Here is a 20,183-nt window from a genome sequence, read left to right on the forward strand (position 1 = left end):
GTTGCATTCTGGGTATTCCAACCCGAATTGTTTGTTGGTGCTGTCTTCAGCCAGCAGGAGGACATGTGCTCACAATCACAGGATACTCAGCAATAGATGATGACCAACATTTTATATGGATTTGTAATTTATTGCAAACATTAGGTTAAAAATAATAGACGGGAAATGTCTGCTCCACAACAGTGTTTGAAAGAATACATACTAAAGTAGCTTGCTACACATCCTGCAGTGGTCAACTATTGAAATATGTACAAACATGTCCTCTATTCTCTTGCAAGAGAGGCATATACAATATTTGACAAAAATATATATATTGTCAGTAATTCCTCTTATACTCACTCCTCTGTAGAATGAGTTTAGGTACTTTAAAAAATGTCAGGCACTGTCAGATAAAATAGATAGTATGTTGTTTATATACACGTATGTGAGTTCCCTGTGAGAGTGTGTCTGATATAAAACGCAGTTAGATTTTTCAGGATTGTTTTCTCTTTTGGTCGTGGTCAGTTAAGAGAAGTTGAGGCTTGAGAAGAATCGTGAGCGTCGAGGTGCAAACCTGGACTCAGGCTCACTCCCCCGTCTCTTCGCTCCTTCCTTCTCTCTCCTCCGGCGAGCCAGGTCTTCCTCCAACACCTACACACACAGACAGAAACATATTCAAACACAGACAGATGGAAGGGCGACGGATGGACAGACAGACACATAGACACACAGATAGATACACAGACACACACACTATACCAGACTATGCCTGCACACTCAGGCATAAACACGTTCAAACACGGACGGACAAACAGACTATATACCCTCATTGAACCTTTCAGGTCATCGAGTCAAGTCAACAAGTGCAAAGGAACATGTTTTGGGATTCAAAGTGTAGCCCTGATGTCCCTTCAAACAGCAAGCTGTTAAAAGTGTATGCATGTCTAATGGATATGACAACATTTCTCCTTGGAGCCATACCTGACCTTAATGAACCTTTTCAGATCTCCAAGGACAACAAGTAAGATGGGAGCATGTTTTCAGATTTAATATACTGCCCTGTTGCCTCCCGAGTGGCACAGCGGTCTAAGGCACGGCTGCGACCGGCAGACCCATGAGGCGGCGCACAATTGGCCCAGCGCTGTCCGGGTTAGGGGAGGGTTTGGCCGGCTGTAATGTCCTATCGCGCTCTAGAGACTCCTTGTGGCGGCCGGGTGCATGCACGCTGGCTTTGGTTGCCAGCTGTATGGTGTTTCCTCCGGCACATTGGTGCAGCTGGCTTCCGGGTTAAGCAAGCACTGTGTCAAGAAGCAGCGCGGCTTTCGGAGGAAGCATGGCTCTCGACCTTCGCCTCTCCCGAGTCCGTATGGGAGTTGCAGCGATAGGACAATTGGATATCACAAAAATTAGGAGAAAAATGGGTAAAAAGTATAACAATAAAATAAATACTGCCCTCTTGCCTCTCATCGTTAATCTGTTACCATGGTATGCATGGCTAATGGATATGGCAGCTGAACATTGAACAATATCCACTCACTGTCTCCTTTCTCCCTACTTGCTTTGCCATTCAACACACTATTCCCACAACAACCTCTCTTCTTTCTCTGTCTCCCATACCTCTTTCCTGCAGGCCAGCTTGTCTTTCCACTCGTTCAGCTCTAGAGTGTGTTCATCCTCCAGTCTCCGAATCTTCTTCTTCTCCATGTCAACTAACAGCTGCAGTTTCTCATTCTGAAACACACACACGAGCACACACGCATAAATGTTTTGTATTTTCTTTCTATAATCAATATGCTTATTTGATTATATGAATACATTCTATTATAGAGTATACCAGTTTATAGTAGATATAATATAAATATCTACAACCCAGTGAGCTTGCTAGCACATGGTGCGTAGTGTAGTGTACCTGCAGCTCCTGGAGTTCAGTCATATTGCCGTCACACTGCTCCTGCACCTCCCTCAGCTGGCCCTCCTGGACCTGCTGCAAACTCTGCCTCTCAGCTCGCTGCCTACCCTCCTCCTCCGACATAAACTGACATACAGAGAGAGAGATGGAGAGCATAGAGAAAGAAATAGAAATTGTGAGAGACGGAGAGAAAAAGAGACAGAGACGAAGACAAAGAGGATTGCCAAACAAACAATTACTAGTGGCCAATTGAGCACAGCAAAGAATGTTAACAATTTGGGAACTGAGAAGTCATACAAGTCCCTGTACTGACCAGTGTGAGGCGCTGCCTGTGCTCTTGCCCACTCAGGCCCAGTGTCTTCAACTCTTGCTTGAAGTGGGCCAGCCTGGCCTTGGCCTCTGTGCGCTGGGCTCGTTGGAGCTGGGTCCTCTCCTGGGCCTGTTGAGCCCTCTGCTCATCCAGCAATGCCCGATGGAACTGGGATGCCCTGTCTGTATCCTGGGAAAGGACAGGGGAGAGGGGATCATGGTCATGGTGTCATGGTGTGTGTGTGTGTGTGTGTGTGTGTGTCTCTGTTCTTAGTGAGAGCATTCAGACTCACTTTGCTATGCCTCTTGGTGAGCTGTTGTCTTTGCAGTGAATACTGCTCCTTCACCTGCTGCTTGAAGAGGTGGTACTTCTCCTGCAGATGACGTTGCTCCATCTCCCAAATGACTGATTCCCGGGCTGCAGGCAAGGAGCCCATATATGTGAATTCATCAAATATTTCTATAGGCGCAAACACAGTCAATGTCACCGTTGTGGTCAATGTCTAATTTCCTGTCGGTCTGTGATTTGGCTAACCATTGTCATAAAGCAGCCCATAATCGTAACCAATTTGTGAGTGCGTAGGTGCATGCATACGTGAGTGTGTGCTGATCGTGTGCGTGCATGTGTGTACCTCTCTTAAGCTGCTGGGTCTTGACAGTGATGTCCCACTCCATAGAGGCCACCTTCCTCTTGTGTTCCTGGACTCCTTTCTGGAGCGTCTCATTGAGCTCCTGCTGCTGCTTCTGCAGGTAACGCGCCTCCTGGGATGAACACAAGAGGAAACAAGATATACCAAGGGCTCTCTGTGTGTGTGTTGGTGTGTATGTGTGTGTGCGTGCGTGCGTGCGTGCGTGTTGTGCGTGCGCGCGTGTTGTGTGTGTGTGTGTGTTTGCGTGCGAATCGGTGTACTTCTCTGGGTTGAGCCTTCAGTACAGCAGCCTTGCGGTTCAGCTCTCGTTCCTGCTGGCTCTTGAGTCTGCGTGCGTCCTCTCTGAGCCTGGCTGTGTGCTCTGTCTCCATGCGGCTGCTCTGCTGAACATACTGCTTTTCTACCCGCTCCAGCTCACTGTCGTAATACTGCTTCTTGCTCTGCACAATGCACACAAAACACACCACATTTGCTGGAGTTTGTAAGACGGGGGGAAAGATTGCCACAAATCTCATGCAATCACTCAATATTGAAAATTTGTTTTTCAGGTTGTTAAATTCAAATCCCATACCTTAAAACCTGAAAGAAATTGTGTTTTTGGAAGTCACAATGGTGTAATAACAGAATGTAGATTATATGAATTAAATTATATTTTCGTGTCATAGTGCCAGTTGGCAACCCAACCCTTATGGGATTAATTGACACATACACAAACATTACAATAATTCACTGTGATAATTCAGTGATAATTCTTCCGGTGTTCTTTGCAGTGCAAATCGTATAAAGAGTGAAAAAAATGAATACACAATAGTAAATAATGTTATCCAAAAAATAACTATATCCCTAGAGCAGTAAACATATACATACTGTACATACATACATACATACATACATACATACATACATACATACATACATACATACATACATACATACATACATACATACATACATACATACATACATACATACATACATATACAGATAAATAAATACAGAAAAATTAAACAGAAGGCATTTGAACCCAGTCTGGCACAAAGAGAAGATTCAAGTGGGAGACAGGTCTACACACAATTTACAGTATATACATACAGTACGTGCCATTTGCTATATAGAAGCTAAATATTATATTATAATTAAATTATAGGTAGCCCTTTTTCTTTTATTCCAGGCTTTATCTAAATATTCCGCAAACGGGACTCTGGGTCCCACTACTCACTGTCATCTCCTGGGCGATCTGTCGGAACATCATCTCTCTCTGTTGCTGCAGCCGCTGCTCCATCTGGGAGTACTCTCTCTGCTCCTCCCTCTGAAGGAGCTTTAAAGCCTGCAGCTCCTGGCGCCTGCATAGTCAGGTACACACACCCACACGGACACACACGGACACACACACACGGGAGATTGAACATACTAATGAAGTGAATGCATTGAATATGAATGTGTTTAAGTCTCCCATCTAAGACGTATTTGAAATTCTGAGTCTATCCTTAATCTAGTTATTTTTTCATTGGAGCCCAAGCCTTGTTTCCAGAGGGAAAAGTTTACCTGGCGCAGCGCATGTGCCGCTCTTTCCCATCGGTCTCTTTCAGGACCTTTGACGTGGTGACGCTGACCTCTCGGCCGTCCACCATGAACTTCCGGGTCCTTTTGACCGTCTTCCTGTTATGGATCAACTCCTGGAATACAACAAAGAAAAGATTACAGTCACAAAGTGCTTCTGTATAGTTGGTGTAATCTATCTAGGGAAGCACACAACACTTCTTATTACTTCTCTTAAAGGGAAATTACACTCTAAAATCGACTTTGTCAGATGTTTTCAGACCTCAAAAGTGGACTACTTTTGAGTTTTGAAAGCACCTGAGAAACTTTGATTTTGGAGTGGAATGTCTCTTTAATCTTAATAAATTGTACCCTTGTGTTTTATGTTCTGTATTATATTCACTTGGGGAACCAATGGGTGCCAGCCTGCCCTGATCACTATCACTCACCTCTACAGGTCTTGACATTGTTGAGACTGTCATTGTTGAGTTGTCTTTCTCTGTCATGTCAGCTTGGTCATCAGTGGCAGCCATCTTGGGTTGATTGTCTGTCACTTGGTGCCAGTTTCCATTTGATGCTGAGTTCAGGTGTACTGTGTCTGTAGCTGTTCCCTGAGATCTAGTTGAGCTCTGTTCGGTCAATATGTTTAATTGGGTCTGACCTGCCTCCTCCTCTTTACCTCCTTCCTCCAGCTTCTTACCTCCTTCCTCTTTCCCTCCTTCCTCCCTCCCACTATTTGACTCCAAGGTCAAGTTTACCCTCGTCATAGGTTCTCCAGTTGGGGGGTCAGTCATCTTCTCTTCTCCCTTACTGTCTTCTTGTTTGTTTCTCTCTTCTTTCGGTTCCTGCTTCATGGTCATATTGGTTTCTTGTGCTTGGATAATCACTATGTTATCACTTTCTAATCCAAGGTCCTCCTCTTTACTCTGTTCATCTTTTCCCTCTGTTCTGTCCTCTGCTCTCTCTACATTTTCACATTCAGTCACTTTGATATCAATGATTTTATCTTCTGTGTCTGCCCTCAAACTCTTCTCCTTTTCACTGGTCTCAACTTCCATTGTTGATTCACTTTGCTTCTCTGCTTCAGTCTGTATTTCTCCTGTTTGTTCTGATTGTACGGTCTCTTCAATATCACTCTTAGATTCTCCGTCCTCCATTTCAGGACTTGCTTCATGTTCTTTTAAGTCCATTCCTTTGTCTGGAGTTTTCTCAATGTCTGGACAGTTGCTTGTCTCTCCCTCGCTTGTCTTTAACTCCACCTTGACCTCCTGTTCTTCTTTTACATATGTCTTGTCTTGTATTCCTTCTTCATTTATCTGCATCTTATCCCTTTCTTCTACCATACTCCCCTCGTGCTCTGCCTCTTCATCTCTCTTAGCATGTAGTTCATTCTCTTCTAAAATCTTCTCATCCTTGTCCTGCTCCTGCTCCTGCTCCTCCTCTCCCCTCTCCTTTTGTATTTCCTCCTTGGTCCCTTCCGTCCTCTCGTCTTTGCTCTGTTTTGTCTCTTCCTCAGCCTTCCCACTGGTGGCCATCTTGAAGTGGTTATGAGTGGACAGATCCAGAAAGTCTAGCACTGAATGCTGGGTTTCTCCTCTCTCTTTTGTGGATGGGTGGGGCATTTCCAAAGACAAGGCTATAACCAGTGGACTTAGTGTGTGCACTAACTGGCGAGGAGCTTCTTCTACCCTATGCTTAGTATCGTTATTTGGTGCTGATTTGAGGATACCAATTTCCTTAACTGAACATTGAGCCTCAGTAATTGGTTGTTTATTGTCAGAGTCAAGTGCATCACCAACAGAGTCATTGGTACTGTTTTGGTTCATATCAGTGTGGATGCCTACTATTTCCTGTTCAGAAGAAGAAACCACTTCCAGGTCAAGGTCTTGGGCCTCACAGTCATTTGAAATTTCATCCTTCTCTTTTTTCTGCCCCTCAACCTTTTCTTCTGCATCATCTCCTGTGTAATTTGTTTCAGGGATGGGTTGAGTGATCCCTCCCTCCAAGCTGCACCTCCCAACATTCTCACACAGATCCTTCTCCGCATCCCCTGCATCTCTCTCTCCTGCTGGATGTGTCACTTCCTGCTCTTCTGATTGGCCAGTGGGACTGTCCTCCTTGTTCTGTTGGGTCTGATTGGCTGGAATTGAGGGGGTGTCTCCCCAGAGACCGGACTTGCAGCGCCGAGACCCGGTGGTCAGAAAGGAGAGAAAGGTCCCTGGCTCCCAGACCGACAGACGCCTGGCCAGCTTTCTGGCCCTGTCCGTGTTGGGAGTCTCCACCTTGGTCCCAGCGGTGCCCCCATCTTTCACTGGGGTGGAGGAAGAGACTGGGTCAGGGTTGGATGGAGGTGGTGGTGGACTCATACCAGCCTGTATGATAGATGGGCCCTCCTGAGGTTTCTCTGGTACCTGCATTGTTTCTTCTTCCTGCCCCTTCTCAGACTGGGCAGTCCCTCCATCCGACCCCACAATCGTGTCCTCGTCTAGAGAGCCCCCATGGTCGATCAGGGACTGGCAGAGAAAATAATAGGATGTGTTACCATTGTTGTTAATTTAAGACAGACTTTAGGAGGCAATTTCAATTGAATCTATTTTCTGTCCTATCTACTTTAAGACAAATAAAAACACTCAAAGAACAAAATGTTGGAAAGTTGATGTATGAACTTCCACCTACAGTATAGAAGCAGAAATAGAGAAACTTTCCCAACACGTTTTAGATCGAAGCAGATCTCTATTAGAAAGGCATCACTCCCTCAAATCAAGTCTGCATCCCAAATGGCACTCTATGGAGAGCAATAGTAATGCCGTCTTTCTGGACTCCACCATGGCTCGTTGACCTAAGCCTATGGGGAAATGAATGGGGGTTTTGGAGGGGTTATGGACAAACGCCGAAAATAAGGTCTGTGGTAAAAACAGGCATAGCAGATCTTATATGTTTTGTTCTATGAGATAATCTTCATCACTTTTTGTGAATTTTGAAGCATTTATGTAATCAAAACAAGCACATAAAGCCTTCATAATTCATAAAGGTCATGTTAACTAACTTGTATTATTACATAGAACAACATTTATAAGATCTCCTAAGCCTGTAGTAACCTCAGACCTTATTTTCGGTGTTTATCCCAAAACCCCATTCTTTCCCCATGAATTTCCCCCATAGGAACGGCCGATCGAACCAAAGGTAACTCATTTCTGTTTTTTAGGACTACAAGCTGGCGAGCTCTGTTCCCTATATAGTGCATTACTTTTGACCAAAGCCTATGGGCCCTGATCAAAAGTAGTGAACTATATGGGGAATAGGGTGCCATTTGGGAAGAATCCCCCATCTCTTACCGCTGTCTCCTCCATCACCTCAGCCTTGGCCTCGGCGATGAGTTCTTTCAGGGCTTGACCGTCCCGTCCAGCGCAGGGGAAGGGGTGGGCCAGGAGCTGCTGGGCTCCCCACCGGGCCTCAGGGTTCTTCTGCAGCGCCCTCCGCAGGAAGTCCTGGAAATGGGAGGACCTGAAAGTGGGAACACAGTGCAGGGCCACAGGGATGGGTATAGGTTTCAGGTGACGTATCCCAAATGGCACCCTATTCCCTATGGGAAAATATGTGTTCCATGTGTTTGATACTATGAGCTGGCCCTCCCCATTTAAGGTGCCACCAGCCACCACTGATTCGTAAAAATAGAGACATCTCCATGTATGACTAACTGTCCCTGACTCACCAGAGGCGTGGGTTGCTGAGGGTGGGTGGGGGGGACTTGGTGATCTTGAGCAGGACCCTCATAGGGTTGAGTGAGTGGTGAGGGGGCTCCATCTCTGCAGCCTCGATCAGCGTCACGCCCAGGGACCAGACGTCCGCCTTGGGGCCATACGGGTTCTCCTTGGAGGTCTCACACTGGATCACCTCTGGAGCCATCCTGGGATAGACGGACGGGCAGACAGAGGGACAGACGGACAAAGTTAGACATTGGGGTTGTTGAAAAAGAATGCACATGGGAATGTGGCTGCATGCTAACAACATTTAAACATATACAAAAATGATAGGAGTAAGACAAACCAGTAAGGGGTTCCAATGAAAGTGGCTCTTTTCTGGAGGGTGTGTATGTTTTTGGCAGACACTCCGAAGTCGGCTGGGGATTGAAACAGGGCTTTGAGAGGACTCAATGAGAGGCACTGATACACTATAAGAGAGACACTAGGATAGACTTATAAACAACATTTAGACAGGCACACAGTCAGGTAGACAGGTAAACGGACGGATGGATGGAAAATCCGAGAGAGAGAATGGAACAGAGACAGAGAGAAAAGACGGACAAAGAGAGAGAAAGAGAGAGAGAGATTATAATCCAGTAGTTGTAGGAGTGTGCTGTGCAGTTTTGTACCCAGTTTGACGTGTCCCTCCATGGTGAGGAGGATGTTGCCTGCCTTCAGGTCTCTATGGATGATGTGGTGTTGGTGGAGGTAGGACAGAGCTTGCAGGGTCTGACAGCATACCTCACTGATCTGCTGCTCAGACAGGCCCCGCTCCAGCTCTGGGGGGTTCACACACACACACACACACACACACACACACACACACACACACACACACACACACACACACACACACACACACACACACACACACACACACACACACACACACACACACACACACGGACACGCACGCACACAGACACACACAAATACACAAACACAACAACATATAAGGACAAGCAGTGGCTTCCCAGAGGAGGAAAAACGAAAGAAATGGAAACCAAGGAGTACATGACGCTTTGGCTCCCACCTAACATGATGTCATCCAAGGCCCCCCCTGGGCAGAACTCAACCAGGATCTATGGGACAGAAAGAGATTGAATCTTCAACGATCAATCATCAAAAGCCTTAACTGTATATATATAATGGATAGTTTTTGTATTAATTTTTTATTTAACCTTTATTTAACTAGGCAAGTCAGTTAAGAACAAATATTTTTTCACAATGACGGCCTAGGAACAGTGGGTTAACTGCCTTCTTCAGGGGCAGAACGACAGATTTCACATAGTTCACTGAAACCCCTCCAACAAGTCCTGACCCAGTGCATTAATATTGACACCTAGCAATGGAGTCAAACAGCTGAAAAAGACCTCACCCACAGCCAACCCTCAAAGAAGGTGGCGTCCAACAACCCAAGGATGTTGCTATGGCGGCAGGCTGCCAGGATGTCGATCTCGGTGATATAGTCGTCAAGCTGCTCCTCGTTGCGTACCTCCATCACTTTAGCAGCAGCCAGGGCCCCAGTGGTGTGGTTCTGGGCCTGAAAACAGACAGAGGAATACACTACGGTCTCTACGGTGCCATCTACATTATACTGGCTTTAGTCTATATATTATTTGTAATTCATCATCTTCTCGCAGGCTTTGCATCAAAATGCTTTGTATGAAAAAAGACCGTTAAAAATATCACAAACAATACCTTGAACTCATATACCAGTGAGAGAGATACACATGACATCACTCTAATCTAGGTGGCCCTAGTTCTTTGCATCTTGGATTCAATAATAATACAGTATTTTACATTTACAATTTACAAATGAAGAATAAAACCATCACATTAAAGTTGGAAATCAGTCAGCTAAGTGCAACAACAGTCAAGGTGTTTCTGCAAAAACAGAAGAGCAGATGCGTGTGGGTTATACGTCAAGACAGGAAGTTATATTTCAGCCTGTATGGGTTGACAGGAAAACGACAAACCACAGTATGGCCTCATGACGCATGCTATACTCTGCCTACCATGGAGAAGATCCACAACACAGCTTTAAATCAAAAGCACTACAAAGTTTGGTAACACGGTTGGCTGCTCTTGTTTTGCACTGAGACATAATTTCACTCCATCATTGCCATATTGAATTAAATCCAGAGTTAGTTACTCTCCATCCCATCAGAGATGCTAGAATTTTCATCTTAAATGTAATATTTTTACGGATTTGGTTTGGTTTGGAGAGGAAAGGAAAGGAGACAAGACCAGACCAGAAGTTAAAAGAAGTTGAGTATTGGGCCCCAGCCTGCTGGTACCTTGTAGACCTTCCCAAAGGCCCCGTCTCCCAGCTCCCCCTGGGTGTCCCAGGTCTCTCGCGGGTCCACGTCTCTCCGGAGGTTCTCATAATCCTTCACCCTCTTCTTCTCAGGGCCCAGACGAAAGATACGCATCAGAAGGGACGCCATGTCCCTCACCCCACCTTGCCCTGTCCTCCTTAGTCTACAAGGATCTCCTCAGTTTACAGCGCTACAGTGGACAGCAGCCCACAGAAACAAAGCCTACACAACCCGTTTCTCATATACAACGTCCGCCCAAGATAGTAAGGACAGGCAGAACCAAGCATCAAGTTCCACTGTGGGTGGAGACCCAATGTGAAAGGTCTTTGACTCGCCTGCACACCTCTTTGTCTCTGAAACCTCTCAGAAGAGACGCAGGAAGTGACTGTGCTAACCACATCCTACACAGAAAAAAAGAGAAAAAGAAAAAGCATGCAGTGAAAGAGATTTTTTGGGGTAGGCCTATGCCCTGTTTATCTTTTGTGCATTGAGAGATATATATCTGCCTCACTCAGAGAAATAAGTAGTACTGTTGTGCTTTACAGTCAAATATAACAAATAACTACATGTTTCATAATGAAATGTACAAATGATACATTTGTGACATCAATATTTAAAAAAAATTATTAAAAAAAATATTCAAACAGTAATATGAGATCTTTATGTAAAACATTTACATTTGACATTTTAGTAATTGAGCAGATACTCTTATCCAGAGTGCATTCATCTCAAGATAGCTAGGTGAGACAACCACATACACTACATGACCAAGAGTATGTGGACCCTTTCTGTATGGACCTCACTTTGTGCACGGGGGCATTGTCATTGCTAAAATAGGAAAGGGCCTTCCCACAAAGTTGGAAGCACAGAATCATCTAGAATGTCGTTGTATGCTGTAGTGTTAATATTTCCCTTCACTGGAACTAAGGGGCCTAGCCCAAACCATGAAAAACAGCCCCAGACCATTATTCTTCCTCCATCAAACTTCACAGTTGGCACTATGCATTCGGGCAGGTAGCGTTCTCCTGGCATTCGCCAAACACAGACTCGTCTGTCGCACTGCCAGATGGTGAAGCGTGATTCAACTGCTCCAGAACGCGTTTTTCAACTGCTCCAGAGTTCAAGCTTTGGAAACCCATTTCATGAAGCTCCCGATGAACAGTTCTTGTGCTGACGTTGCTTCCCGAGGCAGTTTGGAACTCAGTAGTTCACAATAACAGCACTTGCAGTTGACCGGGGCAGCTCTAGCAGGGCAGACATTTTACGAACTGACTTGTTGGAAAGGTGGCATCCTATGACGGTGCCACATTGAAAGTCAATGAGCTCTTCAGTAAGGCTACTCTACTGTCAATGTTTCTCTATGGAGATTGCACAGCTGTGTGGTCGATTGTATACACCTGTCAGCAACGGGTGTGTCTGAAATAGCCGAATCCACTAATTTGAAGGGGTGTTCACATACTTTTGTATATATAGTGTATCACCATATCACTTTGGCAGCGGCTAATTGGGGATCTCAATAAATACTACTAAATTGACAGTCAAAATATACAGGATACGAACATTCCATTAAAGCTAAACAGTGGATATAGCGTTTTTCAAAAAAACTACATTTCATACACATCTAAAATGTATGAATAAAAAATCTGAGAACAGTAATATTTTACACACACATGAAGGTATCCATAAGCAATCATGTCTGATGAAAAAACAGAAAAGTGTAAAATTGGTGGATATAGCGTTTTGGAAATAAACTATTCACATTTAGAAACTGTGTAAATCAAACTCATCTATAAAAAAGGCAACAACTCCAATAACCGAATGGATTGGAAAATATTGTAAGATTTGAGAGTGGCTTTGTTGAGATGGCCGAGGCGGTTGAGATTGAGCAGAAAGGCCCATGATTTCTATACCAGTTATAAATACACATGAGGGTTTTATGTTTCTGTTGATAACCTTTACTCCCTCTGCTCACCAAGGTTTCAGTGCAGCACCTGTAGAACTGGGTCAGAAGTGCTCAGGCAAACCTAACTTGAATCCATACATTTTATTTGAAGTCTCCTACATGAGATTTTTAAATGAGATAAACCAGGTGCACCTATTGACCCAGGCACATTTGTGGCCTGCTGGAGGTCATTTTGCAGGGCTCTGGCAGTGCTCCTCCTTGCACAAAGGCGGAGGTAGCGGTCCTGCTGCTGGGTTGTTGCCCTCCTACGGCCTCCTCCACGTCTCCTGATGTACTGGCCTGTCTCCTGGTAGCGCCTCCATGCTCTGGACACTACGCTGACAGACACAGCAAACCTTCTTGCCACAGCTCGCATTGATGTGCCATCCTGGATGAGCTGCACTACCTGAGCCACTTGTGTGGGTTGTAGACTCCGTCTCATGCTACCACTAGAGTGAAAGCACCGCCAGCATTCAAAAGTGACCAAAACATCAGCCAGGAAGCATAGGAACTGAGAAGTGGTCTGTGGTCACCACCTGCAGAACCACTCCTTTATTGGGGGAGTCTTGCTAATTGCCTATAATTTCCACCTTTTGTCTATTCCATTTGCACAACAGCATGTGAAATTTATTGTCAATCAGTGTTGCTTCCTAAGTGGACAGTTTGATTTCACAGAAGTGTGATTGACTTGGAGTTACATTGTGTTGTTTAAGTGTTCCCTTTATTTTTTTGAGCAGTGTATATATATATATATATATATATATATACTATTATTTTTTACTCCAAACGTTGGTTTACCCTTAAGTGTGTGTATATTACTGTATTTATACTTGGGTATACTGTGTTTTAACAGGAGAAGTTTTAATATAGCTGAAGGGAGTTATCACCGAGGCAAGGCGATAAGAGATTATTTTGGGACCTGGGTCACGTTCACGCATATGCACGAAACAGAACAAAACGGTCCAAAACGGAGTGAAATGGTGAGGTATTATCTGATCATGACCAATACGAAACATTTAATTCTCCATTGCAAAAGCCTTTAACTTTTTTGGGATAGGGGGCAGCATTCGGAATTTTGGATGAAAAGCGTGTCCAAAGTAAACTGCCTGCTACTCAGGCCCAGAAGCTAGGATATGCATATAATTGGTAGATTTGGATGGAAAACACTCTAACGTTTCCAAAACTGTTCAAATAATGTATGTGAGTATAACAGAACTTATATGGCAGGCGAGAACCTGAGGAAAATTTTGAAATGGCCGTTTTTCCATTGAAAGCCTATCCACCATACAAAGACTTATGACCCAGTTCACGATCCCTATGGCTTCCACTACATGTGGCCAGTCTTTAGGCATTGTTTCAGGCTTTTACTCTGAAAAATGAGGGAGAAACACCACTTTCAATGAGAGGACAGTGGAAATTTCCAGACATGAGTCCTTCGCGTGACTGGGAGTGCGCCTTTCTTGTTTTTCCTTTTCTATTGACGAAGCTATTGTCCGGTTGAAATATGATCGATTATTTATGACAAAAACAACCCGAGGATTGATTATAAACATCGTTTGACATGTTTCTACGAACCTTTATGGTACTTTTTAGATTTTTCATCTGCCTGCACAGGGTTCTTCTTTGTGGAGAAGAAGGACAAAACCCTGCACCGGGGAGGAAGAAGGACGAATGATCCCTGCCCCCAGAAAGTCCTCAATGTACCCTTCCATGGCCTTGGTCTCCGGACCAGACAGGGAACAAAGCCGCCCCCGAGGCAGTGTAGGAAGAGATATGGAGGTCCTGATACTCAGCGGGAACGTGGAGAGATCCAAGGCTTACCCAAGCCCGCAGGAGGACATCCAGGGGCGGGCTGCGGCGCCTTGAGGAAATATGAGTGGAAGAACGGGCTCTAACCCAGGATTGAACACGTAGCCCAGTTGATCAGGGGGTTGTGCGTCTGGACATATGACAATCCCTAAACCACAGGTGCATGAGGAGATTCAAGAGCAGGAACTGCACGGCTCACTGTGATTCCCTGGCACTCGCATGTTGATAGGAATCGTGCTGTGAGTGACCCTGCCAATAGAGCGTCCGTCCAATGCTCTGGCGTCCATGGGAACGGAGAGGAGTTGTGTGGAGATACCCAGCTCCGACACCAGGGTAGTATCCATAAAGCTCTCATCGGCCCCAGTATCCATGAGCACCCAGAGAGATTTAGACCAGTCACCCCACAACAGGATAGCATGGAGAAGAGTACGAGTAATGGGAGATGGGACACTCCCTGTATGGCCCACCAGCGTACTCATACCTACTGATGAGCCTGGGCTTTTTACTGGACAGTTGGATATGTAATGTCCTGAATTTCCACAATACACACAGCTTTTAGAGCTCAGTCTGCTTAAACAATCTATCCCTGCCCAGGAGGAGGCGAGTCGACAGTCCTCAATTATTTCTGAGGGAAGTCGGATTCTCGCGGGAATGCAAGCGCCAGGGATTTCCGGGGTTCTTTGGAAACGAGGGGAAAACCGCGGACGGGCGCATGTACCCGGGAACAGACCTCCTCTACCTATTGCGTTCCCGTAGTTGCCGATCGATCCTTATGGTCAGGGCTATGAGAGAGTCGAGGTCCAAGGGCAGCTCCTAGGCTGTGAGCTCGTCCTTAAACCTGTTGAGGACAGAGGGCGCTGTTTTCACTTTGGGGGAAAATCGTGCCCAATTTAAATGGCCTCGTACTCAATTCTTGCTCGTACAATATTGGATAGAAAACACTCTCTAGTTTCTAAAACCGTTTGAATTATATCTGTGAGTAAAACAGAACTCCTTTTGCAGCAAACTTCCTGACAGGAAGTGGAAAATCTGAAATCGAGGGCTCTGTTCTAGGGCATGCCTATTAATGTCCTGAATATATATTAGTATAGATGCACTTCATACGTCTTCCACTAGATGTCGACAGGCAGTGAGAGAAGAAATGGAGTGTGTAACTTGATCTGGGGTCGAATAATAGCTCTCGGCATGACGTGTCACCAGTTTCCTGTTTTCTGGAGAGCGCGTGAAGGGACCTGGATTTGCCTTCTGATAAGCTGTCGTTATGGACGACTAATATCTCCGGCTTTGATTTTATTTGATACATGTGACAATATCATCGTAAAGTATGTTTTTTCAATATAGTTTTATTCGATTATTGCTAGCATTATTGCACTTTGCTAGCTTTCCGTGCTAATTGACTGGAGAAGAGGACATTCTAAATCCAAACAACGATTGTTCCCGACAAAGGACCCCTTGTACAACATTCTGATGAAAGATCATCAAAAGTAGGACCCATTTAATGATGCTATTTCATATATCTGTCGAACATGTTGTACTAGTCGATTGCGCCCAGATTTTGGGTACTCTCTCGCTATGCAAAAATCTCTGAAGTTGGAGACTTTTATCTCCCTCAACAACTTTAAAAATCTGCTATCCGAGCAGCTAACCGATCGCTGCAGCTGTACATAGTCCATCTGTAAACTACCCACCCAATTTACCTACCTCACCCCCCATACTGCTTTTATTTATTTACTTTTCTGCTCTTTTGCACACCAGTATCTCTTCTTGCACATGATCATCTGATGATTTATCACTCCAGTGTTAATCTGCTAAATTGTAATTATTCGATTTATTGCCTACCTCATGCCTTTTGCACACATTGTATATAGATTCTCTTTTTTTTCTACCATGTTATTGACTTGTTTATTGTTTACTCCATGTGTAACTCTGTGTTGTTGTCTGTTCACACTGCTATGCTTTATCTTGGCCAGGTCGCAGTTGCAAATGAGAACTTGTTCTCAACTAGCCTACCTGGTTAAATAAAGGTGAAATAAAAAAATAAAAAAAATACCTAAGCTGGATGTCGTAATGAAGTTATTTTTAGAATTCTAACACGGCGATTGCATTAAGAACTAGTGTATCTATCATTTCCTATACAACATGTATTTTCTAGTAACGTTTATGAATAGTTATTTGGTCAGAATAGTTGGAGTGTCATAAAAATATCCGCACATTCTGGGAAAAAGATGCTACGTTAGCACAATGTATAACCACTGATTTCAGCTCTAAATATGCACATTTTCGAACAAAACATAAGTGTATGTATAACCTGATGTTATAGGACTGTCATCTGATGAAGGTTTATGAAGGTTAGTGACAATTAATATCTTTTGCTGGTTTATTCCCTATCGCTAACGTGCCTATTGCTATCGCTAACGTGCCTTGATGAATGAATGCGGTAGTGTGGTAGGCTATTGTAGTAAGCTAATATAATGCTATATTGTGTTTTCGCTGTAAAATACTTAAAAAATCGGAAATATTGGCTGGATTCACAAGATGTTTGTCTTTAATTTGCTGTACACCATCGATTTTTCAGAAATGTTTTATGATGAGTATTTAGGTATTTGACGTTGGTGTCTGTAATTACTCTGGCTGCTTCGGTTCTATTTCTGACGGTAGCTGTGATGGTAGCTGCAATGTAAAACTGATTTATACCTCAAATATGCACATTTTTCGAACAAAACATAGATTTATTGTATAACATGTTATAAGACTGTCATCTGATGAAGTTGTTTCTTGGTTAGTTTGGTTGGTTCTTGGTTAGTTAGGTTGGCTTTGTGCATGCTACCTGTGCTGTGAAAAATGTCTGTCCTTTTTTGTATTTGGTGGTGAGCTAACATAAATATATGTGGTGTTTTCGCTGTAAAACATTTTAAAAATCGGACATGTTGACTGGATTCACAAGATGTGTATCTTTCATTTGCTGTATTGGACTTGTTAATGTGTGAAAGTTAAATATTTCAAAAAAATATCTTTTGAATTTCGCGCTCTGCCTTTTCAGTGGAATGTGGGAGGAGTTCCGCTAGCGGAACGCCGGAGCCAGACAGGTTAAATCCCTCTGATAATCCATGAAGGAACGTGTCGAACAGGGATTCCAGGTTCCAAGCACTCTACCGCGTTGTCTGCCACACTACGGGAGTCTTGATGCAGTTGAAGTAGCTTCTGAGCTGGCATTCTCCCAGACAACGGAAAATCGAACACCTTCCTTACTTCTGCCACAAAATCCTCCAGACTAAGGCAAACGGTGGATTGTTGCTCCCACACCGCCGTAGCCCAGGGGAGTGCCCTCCCGGACATCAGAGTTATAAGATACTCTATCTTAGAACGATCCAACAGAAACAAAGAGGGCTGCAGCTCGAAAATGAGAGAGCACTGCGAGAGAAACGCCCAGCAAGTTCCAGGATCCTCAGCGCTCCGGACGAGGTAAGCAGGGTTCTTGGGAAGCCGGGGTAGGCTGGAGAGAAGCACAACTGGTAGCAGGGTTACTGAGAGTCTGGGAGGTTTCCGTTGTGGTTTGCTGCCTAATAGATAGCCTGAGGAATTGTTCCAACAATGCACTGACGGCATGGTCATGGTATTCGGCCAAGGTGTGCAATCGTTCCATAAGGTTATGTAGTAACTACTTGTGTTTTCCAGTGGTGGCTCCTTGTGAGGAGACAGTGTTGCAGAGCTGGTCCGAGTCTGCAGGGTCAGTCATGGTCAGTTCGAACTATCATGACTCAGGATGAGACCCAGATGCAAGAACATGAGTCAGATGGTTCAAGTCTCAGAGATTTGTTGAATATACACTACCGGTAAAAAATTTGGGGTCACTTAGAAATGTCCTTGTTTTTGAAAGAAAAGCACATTTTCTGTCTATTAAAATAACATCAAATTGATCAGAAATACAGCGTAGACATTGTTAATGTTGTAAATAACTATTGTGGCTGGAAACAGCTGGTTCCTCTGTCCAGTGTCTGTGTTCTTTTGCCCATCTTAATCCTTCTTTTTATTGGCCAGTCTGAGAAATGGCTTTTTCTTTGCAACTCTGCCTAGAAGGCCAGCATCCCGGAGTCGCCTCTTCACTGTTGACGTTGAGACTGGTGATTTGCGGGTACTATTTAATGAAGCTGCCAGTTGAGGACTTGTGAGGCGTCTGTTTCTAAAACTAGACTCTAATGTACTTGTCCTCTTGCTCAGTTGTGCACCAGGGCCTCCCACTCCTCTTTCTATTCTGGTTAGAGACCGTTTGCTCTGTTCTGTGAAGGGAGTAGTACACAGCGTTGTACAAGATCTTCAGTTTCTTGGCAATTTCTCACATGGAATAGCCTTCATTTCTCAGAACAAGAATAGACGGATGAGTTTCAGAAGAAAGGTCTTTGTTTCTGGCCATTTTGAGCCTGTAATGGAACTCACAAATGCTGATGCTCCAGATAATCAACTAGTCTAAAGAAGGCAAGTTTTATTGCTTCTTTAATCAGGACAACAGTTTTCAGCTGTGCTAACATAATTGCAAAAGGGTTTTCTAACTATCAATTAACCTTTTAAAATGATAAACTTGGATTAGCTAACACAATGTGCCATTGGAACACAGGAGTGATGGTTGTTGATAATGGGCCTCTGTACACCTATGTAAATATTCCATAAAAAATCAGCCGTTTCCAGCTACAATATTAATTTACAACATTAACAATGTCTACACTGTATTTCTGATCAATTTGATGTTATTTTAATGGACTATTGTTTTTGCTTTTCTTTAAAAATACGGACATTTCGAAGTGACCCCAAACTTTTGAACGGTAGTGTAGATGGGCAGATAAAGGGCAGGTCGAGGACAGGCAGGGGTTCGTAATCCCGGTAATAGTCGTCAGGCAGGCTCAAGGTCAAGACAGGCAAAACAGGTCATAACCGGGGAGACTAGAACAAAACCCAGAAAGAGGAAAAAACACGGAGAAAGATGCTGTCACGACTTGACGGGACTAGACGAACTGGCAACAGACTAACAGAAAACGCAGGTATAATTACACAGGGAATAATTGGGGGAACATGGGAGGCACCTGGTGGGGGTGTGGAGACAAGCACAAAATAATAATTATTGAAAACTATGAGATGACTTCATAAACAAATCTGTAAATGTCACAAGAGAAAAAGCCCTTATTAAACTCACCATATTATTTTCCATCAATGGATGTCAATTCAACTCGTTTGACTACTATTATTAAGCAATAATGTACGAGGGGGAATGCTATATGGCCACGGGCTGTTCTTAAGCAGGACGCAACTCTGAGTGCCTGGATACAGCCATTAGCCGTGGTATATTGGCTATATACCACAACCCCCCAGGGTGCCTTATTGCTATTAGGTCTGATATACCACGGCTTTCAGCCAATCAACTTTCAGGTCTTGAACCCCATTTGTAATTGTAAATAAATCCCTTTTTGTGCATGTGCATAACTTATCAGACCTCAGGATAAGACCCAGATGCAGACAGTTTGAATCACAGATGTATATTAAAAAAACAGGGGGCAGGCAGACAACAGGTCAAGGGCAGGCAGATGTCGGTAATCCAGGGCAGAGTAAGAAAGGTACAGAACAGCAGGCAGGCTCAGGGTCAGGGCAAGCAGAGGTCAATAATCCAGGGCAGTTTCAGACAGGTACAGAACGGCAGGCAGGCTCAGGACAGGCAGAGTGGTGTGAAAAACAAGGGCTAGAGAGAAACTGGAGTACGGGAAAAACCTTCTGGCAGCCTTGACGAGACAAGACAAACCGGCAACAGACAAACTGAAAACACAGGTATAAATGCACAGTGGATAATGGGGAAAATGAGCGATACCTGGAGGGGGGTGGAAACAAGCACAAGACAGGTGAAACAGATCAGGGCGTGACATAACTATTGATAAATCGGACAGGAGAGTTTGAGTGACGCAAATCTCAAAATCTCTGAGCAAGAAACACTTGGACGAA

At 44.2% G+C, this 20,183-nt stretch overlaps 1 protein-coding gene across 1 annotated transcript; it reads right to left on the reverse strand.

Moving 5' to 3' along the window:
* Positions 1–122: 122 nt before the first annotated feature.
* si:dkey-81j8.6 (serine/threonine-protein kinase 10) lies at positions 123–10,746 on the reverse strand. The gene is made up of 17 exons (XM_039016164.1): positions 10,430–10,746; positions 9,508–9,672; positions 9,163–9,211; positions 8,759–8,908; positions 8,434–8,506; positions 8,099–8,293; positions 7,722–7,890; positions 4,836–6,899; positions 4,393–4,523; positions 4,067–4,190; positions 3,108–3,287; positions 2,830–2,959; positions 2,491–2,615; positions 2,202–2,387; positions 1,889–2,014; positions 1,597–1,710; positions 123–630 (listed from the first exon to the last, which is right to left on the reverse strand). The coding sequence occupies exons 1-17, from the start codon at positions 10,577–10,579 to the stop codon at positions 505–507; spliced, it is 4,257 nt and encodes a 1,418-aa protein (XP_038872092.1). The 5' UTR covers positions 10,580–10,746; the 3' UTR covers positions 123–504.
* Positions 10,747–20,183: the final 9,437 nt, after the last annotated feature.

This window comes from Salvelinus namaycush, chromosome 20 (assembly GCF_016432855.1).
Source record: "Salvelinus namaycush isolate Seneca chromosome 20, SaNama_1.0, whole genome shotgun sequence".
NCBI classification, from domain to species: Eukaryota; Metazoa; Chordata; class Actinopteri; order Salmoniformes; family Salmonidae; genus Salvelinus; species Salvelinus namaycush.